At 35.2% G+C, this 15,691-nt stretch overlaps 2 protein-coding genes across 2 annotated transcripts; both read left to right on the forward strand.

Moving 5' to 3' along the window:
* The first annotated feature begins 124 nt into the window (after window positions 1–124).
* On the forward strand, window positions 125–5,490 carry LOC18599741 (uncharacterized). Its single transcript, XM_007029830.3, has 7 exons — window positions 125–328; window positions 539–608; window positions 1,386–1,501; window positions 2,980–3,156; window positions 3,655–3,753; window positions 3,852–4,094; window positions 4,811–5,490. The coding sequence occupies exons 3-7, from the start codon at window positions 1,433–1,435 to the stop codon at window positions 5,249–5,251; spliced, it is 1,029 nt and encodes a 342-aa protein (XP_007029892.1). The 5' UTR covers window positions 125–328; window positions 539–608; window positions 1,386–1,432; the 3' UTR covers window positions 5,252–5,490.
* A 2,839-nt stretch (window positions 5,491–8,329) lies between these two features.
* On the forward strand, window positions 8,330–14,427 carry LOC18599742 (cardiomyopathy-associated protein). Its single transcript, XM_088806462.1, has 4 exons — window positions 8,330–8,665; window positions 8,829–8,883; window positions 8,981–12,365; window positions 13,110–14,427. Exons 3-4 carry the CDS (start codon window positions 9,030–9,032, stop codon window positions 14,043–14,045), a joined length of 4,272 nt encoding a protein of 1,423 aa, XP_088662588.1. The 5' UTR covers window positions 8,330–8,665; window positions 8,829–8,883; window positions 8,981–9,029; the 3' UTR covers window positions 14,046–14,427.
* The last annotated feature ends 1,264 nt before the right edge of the window (window positions 14,428–15,691 follow it).

The raw sequence follows: 15,691 nt of genomic DNA on the forward strand, positions 1-15,691 counted from the left end.
ATGTAATCAATTGTCTAATTTGGATCATAAAATAACAATCGATCAATATTTGATATTTAAAACATAAAGAGGAATTCAAACACGTGCGTCCTCCTCGAAACCTACGCCGCCATTGGTCCAACGACTCGGGCGTAAGGCGGGAGCCAGCAGGCCACGTATAACGGCCCAACCCGACCGAACCTCCTTCCCTCCTTCTTCCACCAACTGGTCAAATACTCAAACTCCAAAGCAACCATCTTGTTTCTCCCCATTATCGTATTTGTTTTTCATTTCTTTTTATATTTATCTTTAAACAGACACAGATCTTCTCCTACAATTTTCCATGCACGTAAGCTCCTTGTCTTTTTTGCTGTTGTTGTTTTAATCCTCGTAACTGTTTTTCTTATCCTTTTTATATCAACTGGTTCTACTGTTTCAACCACCTTCTTTCTGTTTTGTTTTTCTTTTTTGTGTAAGACTATTTTATTTCATTCACAACCATTTTTGGGTTGTTTTCTTTCGTGAATTTCTTTTGATGTGGGTTTTCTTTGGGGTACAGGAAATGATCATCTCTTGGTGGCAAGTTCTTTGATCAAATGAGTCAAACTTGCTGAGGAACAGCTTCAAAGGTGAATTTTTGCTTTGAAAAACCTTTAGTTTTCTATGATTTTGTTTATGATCAAAACATCATTCGATATAATTCTTGTGAGATGCTTTCGAATTTTCTACTTTGTTTGAAGGGATCTTCATGATATCAGAAGTTGCAACTTTTGAGATTAAAAAATTTTCAGATGGAATTGAATAATTGAAAGGGTTGTAATCTTTCAAATTTTGATAGGTTTCTCAAGCAACAGTAGCATCCCCTCTTCTTTCTTATGCTGATGTTAATCATAGACTTTATGGCGTGATAAATTTTGGAGGTATAATCAAATAAATGTAGAACTCCAATTACATGAGATTACAGTTTATGTATTGAATAATGGAGGAGGGAATACACTTATACACGGCTCAAATTTCAAACTCTGCTTGGATATTAATTTTCTAGTTACCTGTACTATGATGTAGAATTAAATTGAATGACACACACAAACTGAAAGATGAATTAGCTTCATAACTTTGTGAAGTAATATGGAGTTTTGGATGCCTATTCCCGCGTAAATCCCTGCACCATATGGTCCTTTTTCAAACGTTGTATTGCATGTTGGGACACAGAATTCTATGGTTTTTCTCATCATTAGTCTGTGGTATCTGCTATTAGAGTTTGGTGATTCTAATGATTGTTTAATTATGACATAGACTTGTCCTAGTTTTGAGATCCATTATGAATTTTTATATGTTTTGGGATTTGAAAGCTCTTTTAATGCCATATTCTACTGACTTTAATATGTAGTTCATTCTTTGTATAGGTTCCGACCTGTCATTTCAACCTGCTCAACTTTGTTAAATTGGGAAAATGTCATTGCATCAATTGAAAGGAAGTGCAAAAGACAAGTCTTTGTTGCCTGAAGAGCAACAAGCAAAGGTACTTTTTAATAGCTGAATCCTTGAAACAAGAAAGGTTTTTTTTCTTTCTTTTGGTCAAACAAGAAGGTTATTTTTGCTTCTCTTTAATCCACCAAATGGACTTTGGATTCAGAAGTGAATCATTGATTGATTAATTAGTGTCACTGGATGAGTAATCACTTTGTAAATCTTGCTTGTTCCTTTAGCAACTATTGATAAGAGAATGGAGGAAGGCTTCTATCTCTCTGTTGTTATAAGCATGGGCTTGTCTTCTATGAAGCATCCAATTTTTCAGTACCCAAGTGATAGAGAATTGTTATTAGCTTAAGTCATAGGTTCAGAACGGAAAGCAATGAGAAATTTTCTTCCTTATGTAGTATAAGTCATGAACTCGTGATCACTTCTCATCACATGGAAGCTTATAAGCTTGTTGATGTCTACTATATGATTTACTGTGACAAGAGATAAGCTCTGCCTTAAAGGTTCTATAGCAGAGAAAATGAAAATTGGGTAAAACAAATTGTTATTCTGAAGAAAGAGGTGCAAAAAACTCAAAGCAAAAGATTATTGAAATCAAGATATATTTATGTCTTTGTTATATTAGATATCTCCCAAAGTGATTTCAATTGAACATCCAGGGTAGTACTTCTACGTAGGTGTGGCTATGCTAGGCTGTTGCCCTTAGTTGTCAAAAGCAATTCAGTGTAAAATCAAAATGCATCTCATTTTGTGGAGGTGAAAGAGCCTCAAAGTCTACTTATAAGAATCTCTGAGCCTTCAGAGTCTCGATATACCAATTCCCCATGCTGACAAGGTATAATTTGAAGAATTTAAAAATAGGTTATAAAATTATAATTTTCAGTAGGAATGTAGAAAATGACAATTGTAATTGAATTGCAATGTCATTTCTTGCCTCCAATCCAAATGCCAGATATTAGAACCCATTCTCTTAGCATATGGAAAGCCAAAAGGATGTAACACTTAAATCACTTAACTAATGTCATGTTATACTAGAACTAGTTTTCATGCATTTGTTATGTTTGGTTATGGGGTACAGGATTGTAATATTCAAACAAGACAAATATATTGATTATTATATAACAACAAATTAAGCCTTGTCCCACTGGATAATGATGTAAATATTGGGGACAATATTTTATGAAAGATGTAAGTTGGAATTGCATATATCAAGTTGCAGAGATAAGCTTAACTACATAGAAGAAGGAATAGAGTGGAATTCTTATTAACTTCTTCTCAGCTTTTGCATGTTTCCGTCAACCAAACCAGTGCACCGTAATTCTTCAAAAAAATATGTTTTTAATTTTTTTCTAATCCTAATAGCAACCATAATCTTACAGTGTGATCTTAAACTTTGTTTCTGCTGAAGAGGTAGTTTGCAAAAATTTAATCTAATAAGAGTTTCTACCGAGAGGTTAAGTCAAATTCTCATAAACTGAACTGTCGAAGTTCCAACTAATTGACTCCCCTTCACTCCAGATTGATGATGTCAGAAAACTAATTGGCCCAATAGCTGACAAGCTGCCGGTCCTTTGTTCGGATGCATCAATATCAAGATACCTCAGAGCAAGGAACTGGAGTACAAAAAAGGCAAGCAAAATGTTAAAAGAAACATTGAAGTGGAGACTTCAATACAAGCCAGAGAAGATCCGATGGGTATGCATTCTGTTCTTTCCAACTGAATTTTTTTGCATTAAATTTTAGATTTCTTAAGTATTCACAAATGCACACACTTCTGAAGAATAAACAGTGGAGAAATTACTAAGTTATTGTTAGTGATTATATGTGGTTTGCTTGAGCTGTTTGATTGCCTCACATTGGATCTTTTGACAATTATTACTTTGCTACTGTATAAGGGATGCTCAGATGGTTTTTAACTCAACTTCCTATCCCTCTCTAGTTCTCATGATATGGATATTTCATTGCCTTTCCATGCTGTGCCCCTGGGTGGTTGGGGTTGAAATTATAGGATAATTTGTTTTGTTTCACAAATTAATATCTTTGGGAGTCTGATGTTTGACTATAATTAATGGATACCTGGGAGCTTGTGCTTCTTGGCAGCCCTACACTTCCCCACTTGGTTGTGAAGTTAGTAACAGGTGTAAGTTGCATTTATCAGTTTCTTGCTGAGACTACGTTTTTGTTGTGCTATAGGAAGATATTGCTCATGAAGCTGAGACAGGAAAAATTTACAGAGCTAATTACTGTGACAAACTTGGGAGGCCGGTTCTTGTCATGAGACCTGGTTTCCAGGTACCAGTTGCTGGAATTATCCTGCTTTGCATATGTTACAATTCTAGTTTTCTTTATCATAACGATTATGATGTGTTTGGACAAGTTGCCCTTTTCAGAATACAAACTCAACATCAGGGCAGATCAAATACTTGGTTTATTGCATGGAAAATGCCATAATGAATTTGACCCAAGATCAGGAGCAGATGGTTTGGCTTGTTGATTTCCAAAGGTGGGGTATGTCAAGCATATCTGTTAAGGTGACTCGGGAAACAGCTCATATCTTGCAGAACCACTATCCCGAGAGACTGGGCCTAGGAATCCTCTATAATCCCCCAAAAATATTTGAATCTTTCTGGACAGTATGTTATTACTTTCTTATCCTTCATTTAATCTTCTCATTTTGAGTTAGAATGTTGCCTTGACTAAGTAATTTTGATCAACCAGGTGACTTGATATGTATATTTTCTCTAACCCTATATTAACCTTGTAATGATATGGACACTAGTATCCACACATGCATTTGTTCTTTATATTCTTATGCTCACATTTGTTTGTGGATACCTGTTTTGTGACACCTTAGCTAGACCGTCCATGAGAGATGCCAGAGTAATAGCCTAAACAAGATAATTTGGTAAGCCCTATGTTGGGTGCTATTATAACCCATTTAAATTTGTTAAATTCCAAAAAGCAATTAGATGTTGTAAACATGCCAAAATTTGTTGCTCCACAGTCTATTGTCTTTGTTCTTTATTCTCTCCCTAGTCTTAGGGATACTTATTTAAGGTCCTCCTATCAAGAAATGAAAGACAAGGATTTGCTTCAGATGTTGTAACATGTAGTCCTTTTGCTTTTCTACAGCTCATCGAATTTGGCATGATATATGCATTAAGTGGCTTATTTGAACTTCAATGAGAATTAAGAAACCTATGATCTGTTTGTCTGTCATACAACCTTTTTTTTTTTTTTTGGGTTTCGGTGGTTCCTTTTTGTCTCACCTTCACTATCTATGAACTTGGATATGCTCATTGTTTACATAGTGTTCATATGATTTTAATGGATTGAAACTTTGTGGCAGATAGTGAAGCCATTCCTTGAGCCTAAGACATACAAGAAAGTGAAATTTGTCTATTCTGATGATCCAAAGAGCCAGAAAATTATTGAAGAAGTTTTTGATTTGGATAAGCTTGATGTTGCATTTGGTGGGAGAAACACTGCTGGATTTGATTATCAAGCATATGCCCAACAGATGAAGGAGGATGACATTAAAAAGTCAAATGTCCTGGACTCTAGTTGTACATCACCACCTTATCCATCATCAGTTCTGTCCAAATCACATCAGTTAGAGTCACTGGACTTAGACCACTATTCTAATGCTTCAGATAAAGTTGGATTATTATCTGGTGATGAAGCAACTCCTTCAAATTTGGAGCATATTGATGAGAAGACACGAAAGCTGTCACTCGGATGCAAAGATGTTGCAGTGGGTGAAGCAGCAATAGCAAAACAAGTACAATAAGCAAAGTTGGCATGGACGTAATCCGGAATTCTAGTTAAAATCATTCTTCTTTCAAATTTTGAGCAGTCAAATATCTAATGCAGATGGTTGCCTGGATTCAATCTTTTATGCATCCAACTGACTAATTGCATTAGACAGCTCAAGCTTTCATAGTTACAGACAAACCTCAGCTGTGAAGGAAAATAGACTTTCACACCAATATCAACTGATTTCTCCAATGCAAGATTATTTTGTTTTGATGGGAATGACTCATGGATGCAGCCTTATCTTCCATTTTTTTCCCTTCCTCTTAGTAGTATTGAACAGAAGAGTCATCATGCAGACTAAGAGTAGACTTCAGTGTTTGAAATTTCAAGTGCTTCTAGACAAGAAAATGACAATCAGAGGTAGCAAAAGTTTTTCTAAAGCTTGCTGACAAGCCAAAAGATCTCAAAGCAATATGTACTATAATTTGCATTTTGGAAGAAAATGAACTCAAGAAAAGTTCTGCTAGAAAGTAGAAACAAAAAATAGGTCCCCCATTTATCTTTCTGTGCTTCTTTTGCACATGGCAGGTGCCCTTCTCTGCCCCATTTTTTTGTCATATTAGAAAAAAAAAAGAAAAAGAAAACCCAAAGTTTAAGTAAAGTTTGCAAGTGATGAGACTATAAAGTAAAAAGTTTATCAACTCCCTTGAGTATGTAATGCAAGGCCATTTTCTTCCTTTTTTTGTTCTAAGAGATATTTCAGTGTTACTACTTACAACTTCATTTAGTTTTTTTTTTTTTTTGAAAAGTACAACTTCATTTAGTTTTAGAACCTGTTCTATCTTCTATGATAAGAATGTGAGTTTAGGTGGTGATACATGCATATTTTGTAAACTAAATGAGCCAAAAGTTGTTGGTAAAGTATAATAATCGAAGCATTAAATAAAAATGATACTCTAAACCTATACGAATCCGATATAAATATTAAAAATCTTACCGAATTCATCTCATTATCAAATATAGAGTACCTAAACCCTATATTATCAAATTAAATACAACTTAATTTTCTTTGCACTTTCCCTCCATCAACCAAGACTTATGCATATTTCTTTATCTTCACTTTTGCTTTAAAAAGTCTTTGAATCTTGCTTGATGTTCAATTGAATTAATTAATAGTAACATTCACAACCAAAAAAAAAAAAGATTTTAAATTATATGTGAAACTCAAGGTAATATTTTTCAAATTAGTTCATTTAATTCCACCATAAATCATGTCCCATTCCACCTTGTCTTCATCCTTAAGCTATTTTTAGTTAGTTAATTGATTCTTACCAAATCTCACAAATAAATTCCATAAACCATGTGTTCAAGGTAACTACTAATTTGCAGTCACAACGATGTAGGACCTGAATTGACTCCTTCCATTTGTATAATTAAACAAGTAAATTAAGTCTTTTTCTTTTCTTTTCTACTTAACCAATAAAGAAATCAACATTAAATTTTGTCACTGTATTTTTTTAAATTTTGTTGATTTTTGAACATAAAATAAAGAAATTGATGAAAATTTACCACTTTCATTAATATTATATTTTATGAAAATAGTATGAGATTATGATCAAGTCATGTGATCATTACCACTAATCACTTAGATTTATTTCATTAATTTAATACCATTTCTTGATCTTAGTTGACAAATTAAATAACTGAAGCATTTACATGGAATATAATTTTTAATATATATATATGATTGAGCAATCAATCAAGAGTTTCAAGGGATTGTATAAATTATTATTTATTTTAAGTTTTGAAAAATATCCTGTGTGATATCACAGAGAAGACTTCTTCAAAATAGCTCATTCAATTTCCACCTCCCAACCATATGGTATCATTTAGATACTTATCCAAATACTGAAACTCATAATTAAATTGATTCATTTTGATTCTATGAGATTTTCAAATATTTGGAAACATTTGATTTTCTGAATTTGAAATCAAATTTTTATTTTTAAGATTACGTTAAATATCTATTTAAAAAAATTTAAATAAGTTATCGCATCTAATTAAATTTTTAAATTTTTATTTTGGATTAAACAAATCTTTATAATTAATGGTTGATATAAAACTGACGTAAAAGGTAAAAATGTCACGTGACCATATCATCATGTCATATAAATATATCACCTTAGCACAATGTGATATAAAAATAGTAAGTGATGTTTTGACTAATGACAGTTAGTAAACCGTAATTATAAAAACTTATTTGACTCAAAATAAAATATAAAAATTAATTAAATATAAATAAAAATAAAAATTTATATCAATTTTCATAAATAATTCAAAAATTTTTGTAAGTATTATCTCAAAATTTTTTTGAGCATGTCCATGTTACTTCGAGAAAAATTATTTTATTTGAAAATTAAAAATCAACTTAACTTATTGAATACATCTATTATTAAATTAAATGTTTAAATAAAAAATTTTTAAAAAAAAGAAGAGTACAAGCTTTCCCCCAAAAACTGCTTCACAAACAATAAATCTATGGGAACAGAGGTCCAAACAGGCAAACTTTGTGAAGAAAGCAAGCAAAGAATAAAATTCTCTTTACCAGATGTAGTAATCATCATGGCACAATCCACACTGCATTAGAATAATTCATTTGGTCTAGTTTATACTTTAATAAGGCCGGCGTTGCTAATAAAATACCAGTATAGTATTTCTTTCTTAATGTGGTCACCAGCTATAAAATATGTTAATACAAGATAAATATAATATAATAATAATAATAATAATAACACTTTCATTCTTAGTCATATGCCGAAGAAATCATCATTAACAGATCTCCAATCAATGGCCAAAGTTAGTAGTATTTACATAACAACTTAGACCAATAAATCATGATTAACAGGTAACCTTACATCATTTATTGGAAGGATAAGCCACCTTCAACCCTTTATTTTTCCTTTTAAATTCAAAGCTAAACCATATTGGAATTTGGACTCTGATCTAATTAAAAATTCATGATAATTAATTAAAATGAGAGAAAAAAAAAAGGGGAAAGTAGTAACAAGAAAAGGGAACATAAGAAAAACAAAAGCGGAATATAATGGGAACTTTCTTCCCTTCTTTTTCAATCTTCCTCTTTCTTTCTCTTGCTTTTGTGCCACCCCATTTCCTCTATCTCTCTCTCTCTCTCTTAAAGCAGAAGAATTGAATTGAGAAAAGAAGCAAACCCATTACAACTTCACAGCTGTTGCTAAGCCAAAAAAGTAAGCAAAAAGAAGGAGGAACAACAGAGCAGAAAAGAGAAAAAACAGAGGATTCCATTTTTGATCTCTCTTTTTTTTTTCTTTTTAATTTTTGATCTCTGTGTATTTAACCCATTTTCAGAATTCCCTTCAGTTTTAATTTCCCAAGCTTCAAAGGCATCCAGGTTTCTGGACATTTCCAGGTATAGTTGAGTTTTTGATCTCTTGCTTGAAAGCTTTAAATTTTATGTGTTATGAAAATTTTCAGCTTTGCTTAAAAAATTCCTTCTTTTAATGTAAATTTCCTTCCTTTTTTGTTTATTTAGCAATTTCATCACTCAAAAACTCTTAATTTTTTCTTTTCAGGTGTTGGGTTCTCTTCATTTGGTTGCTCTCTGTTTTATTTAATTATACTTCTAAGGTGAGTTTACACTAAAATTTTGTGATCAATTTGTTTCCTTTGGATCCAATTAATTGTTTTGTTTATAATTGGTTTCTATTTTTTTTTATTGAAACAGATTGCAAAATTGAGAAGAAATAAATTTATATATATATATAGAGAGGGAGATGGGGCTTGAGAGATTGGAATTTGGAGTTATTGTTAGGAAACTTATGGTGAAATCAGTTAAAACATGTTATAGATCGGTTTGGAATCATCCATTTTTGGTTGGTTTGGTTTGCTTTTTGATATTTTTGTATAGATCATTTCCTTTGTTGTTTTCTGTTTTGGTTACTGCATCTCCTGTTTTGGTTTGCACTGCTGTTTTGCTTGGTACGCTTTTGAGTTTCGGGTCACCAAACATACCTGAAATCGATGAAAAGGAAGAAGAAGAGAAAGTTAGTCATGAGGTTTCATCATTGAAAACTAAGGTTACTGAGGATGATACGGTTGTTGAGAGAGATGTTGGTGATGATCATTTTGTTGTAGAAAGACATGTAGGGAAGAGGTGGGATATAGTAGAGAATGCGGATGAGAAAGTTAGTTTGGTTGATAATGAGGTCAGTGAAGTTGAGGAGGATGATGGTTCTGTTCGTTATAAGCCATTGGTTGATGAGGATTTGGATTCTAGGGATATTCATTGTGAGAATGGGGTGGTTGATGAAGTGGAGGGAACAATGAATGATACATTGGTGAAGAAGAAGAGAGAAATTCAGGAGGAGATTCTAGGAAGTGAAGGTGTGTTGAGTGCAGGGAAGGCTGCAGAGGATGGACATCTTTTGGCAGATGAAGTAGGAGATAGAAATCTTAAAGTGGCGAATGGTAAACTCGCAGCAGATTTCAGTGATATACTGAGGGGTGATAAATTGGATGCTTCTCTGGTGTCATCTTGGAAGCGTGTTGGGGATGATGAGGACGGTGATGATTGTGATGATGATGATGATGAATCTATGGACTCTGGTTCTGATGGTGCTGAGAGTTCCTCTCCTGATGCTTCTATGGCAGATATAATTCCGATGCTTGATGAATTGCATCCGCTTTTGGGCTCAGAAGCTCCGCAGCCTGCTCAGATGTCTCATGATGGTTCTGATGCTGCCTCAGAGAGCTCTCATGGTAGTAGTAATGATGAAAGTGTTGAGTCAGATGAGTCAGAAAACCAGGGAGAAGAAGATAATGATGATGAGGAGGAGGAGGAGGAGGATGAGGATGAGGAAGAAGGAGCAAAGGGAGATAAAGAGGATGAGAGTAAATCTGCAATTAAATGGACAGAGGATGATCAGAAGAATCTCATGGATTTGGGGACTTCTGAGCTTGAAAGAAACCAACGATTGGAGAATCTTATTGCAAGGAGAAGAGCCCGTAAAAACATGAGATTGATGGCAGAGAAGAATCTAATAGACTTAGATAGTGCTGATATTCCCTTAAACATCGCACCAATTTCTACAACAAGACGTAACCCATTTGATCTTCCTTATGATGCCCATGATGACCTAGGGTTACCTCCTATTCCTGGGTCAGCTCCATCCATTTTGCAGCCAAGAAGAAACCCGTTTGATCTTCCTTATGACTCGAGCGAGGAAAAACCTGATCTTAAAGGAGACAGTTTTCAAGAAGAGTTTTCAGGTTTTAATCAAAGGGAAACAGTTTCCCAAAGGGAAGCCTTCTTTCGACGACACGAAAGCTTCAATGTGGGACCATCATCTTTGGGTGTTCCTCGGCAAGAGCTTAAGTGGAAACCTTATTTTGTGCCAGAGCGGTTAGTGACAGAAGGAGCTAGCCCTTCCTCATTCCAGAGGCAGTCAAGTGAAGTTAGTGAGTCGAAGTTGAGTTCTGTTCCTGATACTGAATCAGTGAGTTCTATTGTGGATGAGGAGGACAACAAGCCAAATGAGCAAGATGTTTCTCAAGAAACTGAACTGATCTTGAATGGAGATCATGCTTCTGTCCGTGATGAACAAGAGAGCCAATCATCTGCGGATGTTGATGAAGCTGAGGATAGAGATGTTCACCATGATGTGGTTGAGATCACATTGGGAGATGGAGAAAGTCAGCTGGAAATGGAATCAAGTTTGTCTGAAGCTGGAGCAACTACTAATGTGGAACTCAATGCAAACGAAATTTATCCAAGAACAGAGCCGGTTGAGGAGGATCACAGCAGTAGAGCAAGTTTGTCATCATTATCAGAAATAGATGAAAAGATATCCGATGTCAAAAGAGAAGGATCTGCAGGTTTTGAACCCACGGATCATGACATTAAAGAATCTGGCATTTCTACACAACCTTCATTTGAGGAGTCAGAGCTCCATTTTACAAGTAGGGTGGTGGATGATATTCAACATAGGGAGCCTGTTTATGATTCAAGTCCTTCATCAGTTGAGAAGCTCCTCTCCTTTGTGTCAGTCTCATCTGACACACAAGCTGAGATATCTGAAATATGTTCACCCTCAATGTTGGTTGAGCCTACTGATAAGGAACTTGAGGGGCATGGTGAAACAACTGAGCGGGGCACTTCTAGTTTTGAAGAGATGCATGCAGCATCCTCAAATTTGCTTATTGAAAATGAACCAAGGTCAAGGGATCTGCCAGAGATTAGTGAGCATGATGTTACACATGCTGGTTCATCAGGGGTTTCTTCTGCTTCTGCTGATCATAATGTATCAATGGTGGCTGAACCTGTGGTCGAGGTCGAACACGTTTCAACAGGTGCAGGGTCATCATCTTTGGACGAGGGATTGCTGGAGGATGTCCTAGTTAAGGAAGAAAGCTTTAATCAGAATCAAGTGGAGTTATCAAGCCTTGGTGCTGAGACAACTCTTGGGGTTGACCAAGGTATTAATGAGGTGTTGGATTCTTCACCAGAGGAACAACTGCATCCAATGCACCCTTACGAATCTTCAGAGGCCGAACCTGTAGATCATCATGCAGTTGATAAAGAAGACACTCAGCTTGAGCAAGATGAAATTCATTCATCAAGTTCATCAGAGGATAACTTAGTAGAGGGCACTGTTATGCCTAAGGAAGAAATCAACCAGACTGAATGTGATCAAATGTATTCATCAAACGCTGATGCAAGTCTTGATGTTGATGGCGACCATGACAAGGGCGAAGAGTTGTCTTCCTCAGCTTTAAGTTGCCAGCATATGTCTTCCAATGATGTAAGTTCATCCACACCAGAGGAATCATCAGGTCATGAAGTGGTGGCTCCAGTAGTTCACTCTTCAGAGGCTGATGTCATAGAGGAGGATAAAAAGGATCCTGAAATGGATCAAGTTCAATCATTATGTTCTGGTTCTAAGATTGATACTGGTCTCGACCTTGATATGGATGTGGAGGAAATTCCTTCAGGCTCTAGTTATCAAGACGTGCCTTCTAGAGAAAACTCTTCACCAGAAGCAGAGAAGCAGCTGTCTTGGTCTGATAAATCTTCAGATGAACCACCCATTGATGTCCACGATAAGCTTGAGGTATGTCATGCAAGTATTTCTTCTATTTGTTTGGATTTCTTCCCCTGGATGAATTGCCATACTTCTTTGAAGAGCAAACTTATTATTTCTTTTGCAAAATTTTTCTTCAATAATTTATTTCATTTATTAAATGCCAGTGCTTATTTTGGCCTCTTTAAACAAAGTTCTCCCTGTTATGAATATATTTGGGAGCTTACAGTTCAATAGAAGTATAATGATAATTTATCTTGTTTTGTTTTGTTCGATGTTTCTTTATTTCCTTTCCTTTTCCTTCTTTATCTACAACAGAATTTTCCTTCCTCTTTAGTGTTAGATGTACCAGCACCAGAAATGAGTCAAGTTGATAGCAATGAAATTTATTTTTGTGTTGAATAATGATGTCGAAATAGCTAACTAAACATAGATTATGTGATACTCATTATTTACAGCTATTAAGATTTCATTGGGCTGGGTGATTGAATTACCCGATATGAAATGTTCTTATTGTTTGGTTAAATTCTGTGGTATTTAAGCAATTTTCCTGCATTATATATTAGTATTTCCTTGGATCTAGCTGTTTTATCAGGAGTTGAATTTGTTTGCTTCTGTTACTTTCACATGCATCCCTTTTATATATCTGCTAGTGCGCTTGATAGACATGGCACTACTGTTCCTTGCATTTCACAAAATGTATCCTTCTGAAGAATACATCCTAAATAATTTAAATTGGTGATATCGAAACTGGCTTTGGCCACTCTGATTCAGGAACAATCGATCTTTGCAACTGAGTCTAGAGGGGGAGTAGACATTGTCAACGATGATGTAAATGTACATGAAGTTCATGATTCGAAGGACATCCTATCAACAAATTTCTCTTCCATAACTTCAGAGCTGACTTCTTTTCCTGTTGAAAGTCCTGAACATACGTTGCCAATCAATCGAGAAGATTTGAAATACAAGATCCTAAACGAAATTGAAAGTGAGGGCCCCAAAGAGGCATCAGAACACTTTAATTATGCAGCAGAAGTATATGCCACTCATGTTGATGATGAAAATATCAGTGAAGAGGTTGATGAGATTAAAGAGATTGATGAAGGAATACTTTCAGAATTGGATACAGTTGGGGACTTTAATGTCAAGGAAATTGGTTTACCAGAGTTATCTCATGTTGGCTATGGTGAATCTGCCATGTTACCAGAAGATATAAAGACTGAGACCAATGTGGAGCTGCCTGTTCTTGAAGCCAGATCAGTGGAAGATATTGATTTGGCTTTTAAGCAACTTCATGATGGAGTAGATGTTGTGGAAGTCATTCTTCCAAGTATGATTGATAATCAGCAGGATCCCGCAGATACCAATTCAAAGTTACCTGTTGTCGATGCAAGATCTCTGGAGGATATACATAGTGCTTTACAACAAGTCCCAGAATCTAATCCAACTGAGCTGCCACACTCATTGGACTTAGGGAATGGATCATCAGAAGTAGAGGGGCATGATGTGGTTTCTACTAAAGAGATTGAAGTTAGCAATGTAGTATCTGGTATTCAAGAAAGCAGTGATAGTGCTGCTGGTGAAGCAAAAAATGAATATGAAGAAGCCTCTGAAAAATCAAGTCTGAGCATATCCGACCATAAAGGTAAGAAGGCAAAATCTCATGACTCAAGTTCTAGTTCCAGCTCAAGCTCCAGTGATTCTGAATGACAGCAATGAAACATAGTTCAGAAAGAAAGTAAAGCAGAGAGTTTGGCTGTTTGAGTTTTCTTCTATGGTTCTTTTTCTCCCCCTCCTTTGCAGAGTTGAGTTTTTGGGTTTTCTAGTTTGGTTACCATCATGTTTTTGATTAATGGTAGTCACGTTCTGTTGAGTTTTTGATTGATTGATTTGATTTCTTCAAGAATGACCTTTGGTTTGATTTCTTGAAGTTTGATTTCATTTTTTTCTTCTTTTTTGGTTTTTTCTGCCTTTCAAGTGAGGCAATTTGAAGTTTTCGATTGATTTTTATCCTTGAATATTTTGTAAATTATATTTTGGTTGTAGAAGAGATGAAGTGTTCAATTCTAATATATTTGTGCATTTGTTTTCACATATTTTTCCATATTTCTCCTTATAAATGTATATGTATCTTTTTTGTTTCGTGATTTATATCACACCCGGAGGGAGCGAGATGATCCTGGTCTCACCCTCTACTAGGCCAGTCTCTCAGGGAAAAAGTTCAATTACCTGCAGATTGCTCATGTAGGTCCCCTAACTCTTATAATCAGCATCAAAGAAAGTTGTCATGGTCTTATGAATATCTTAAGAGGTTTTGGTCATCAGTCTCGCAATGGAAAGAATCAATCCACATGTTTCCTTTTTGCGTTAGAAAATACATGTCAAGCTGTCTACCAAAGGTTGCAATGAGTAGAGAGACGTGCCTGCCTGTCTAAGCATGTTTGTTTTGGTTAAGAACAGGAAAAAGAAAATGAACTCATTCTGGTCCGGACTTTGGACTCTGGAAAGTGGAAAACATGGGATCAGGCTGGCAGCTTTTCCAGCTCAAAATTCAGTTTGCCCGTTTGTTGAGAGGAATATGTGATCTGTGTGCTTCTTCTAAGATTTGGTAAAGGAATCTTTTGAGAATGTCTATGATCTTCTATCTTTTCAGCAAAGCAAAGATCTATCTTGTCTCCCCATCCTAGGATTTGGTCTCTCTACTTATTTCTTAAGAAATGGATTTTTCTTTTCTGATGAACAAGATTCATGCCAGCTAGACTGCTCCAAGCCTCAAAGCTTATGAAGCTTACAATCTGATAGTGTCAACATGACCTCTTACTGTGGACATGAACAAAACTAATTGCTTAAGTTTTGAGCTTTACGGGCAAAAAGAGAACCCAAAAAAGTAAATTTGAAGCTGACTGCTTCAGCACTCACAAAGCAATAGGAAAGGCACCAGAGTTGAATAAAGTGTTATGCAAAGGTTTGTTGCACATCTTTTTGGTACAGCAGCCGACTTCGGCTGCTAATATTTGGGGGTCACTTTCCATTCTCCAGGGTCGGCAGCCAACTTTACTTCTTTTATCTTTAGAGATTGGATATGCTTGGAATTCAGAGTCTTACCTAAATTTTTATGTGACTAACAATATTTTTTTATTAGAAAAAAAGAATCAAATGAATCACTGTAAGCAATAGAACAGTGCTATTTCGGCCGGTTTATCTATAACTCATACTCCAAAGCAGAGCCCATTCACATCATATACGTGAATTCATTCAATATACTTAAATCAATTTCCTTCACCTCGATGACAAATATTTTACAATTTTTTATCAGATTTTGGGTTTGAAACTCTGGGAGAGAGGTGTGGTTTTAT

This window comes from Theobroma cacao, chromosome 5 (assembly GCF_053813885.1).
Source record: "Theobroma cacao isolate CCN51 chromosome 5, ASM5381388v1, whole genome shotgun sequence".
NCBI lineage: Eukaryota > Viridiplantae > Streptophyta > Magnoliopsida > Malvales > Malvaceae > Theobroma > Theobroma cacao.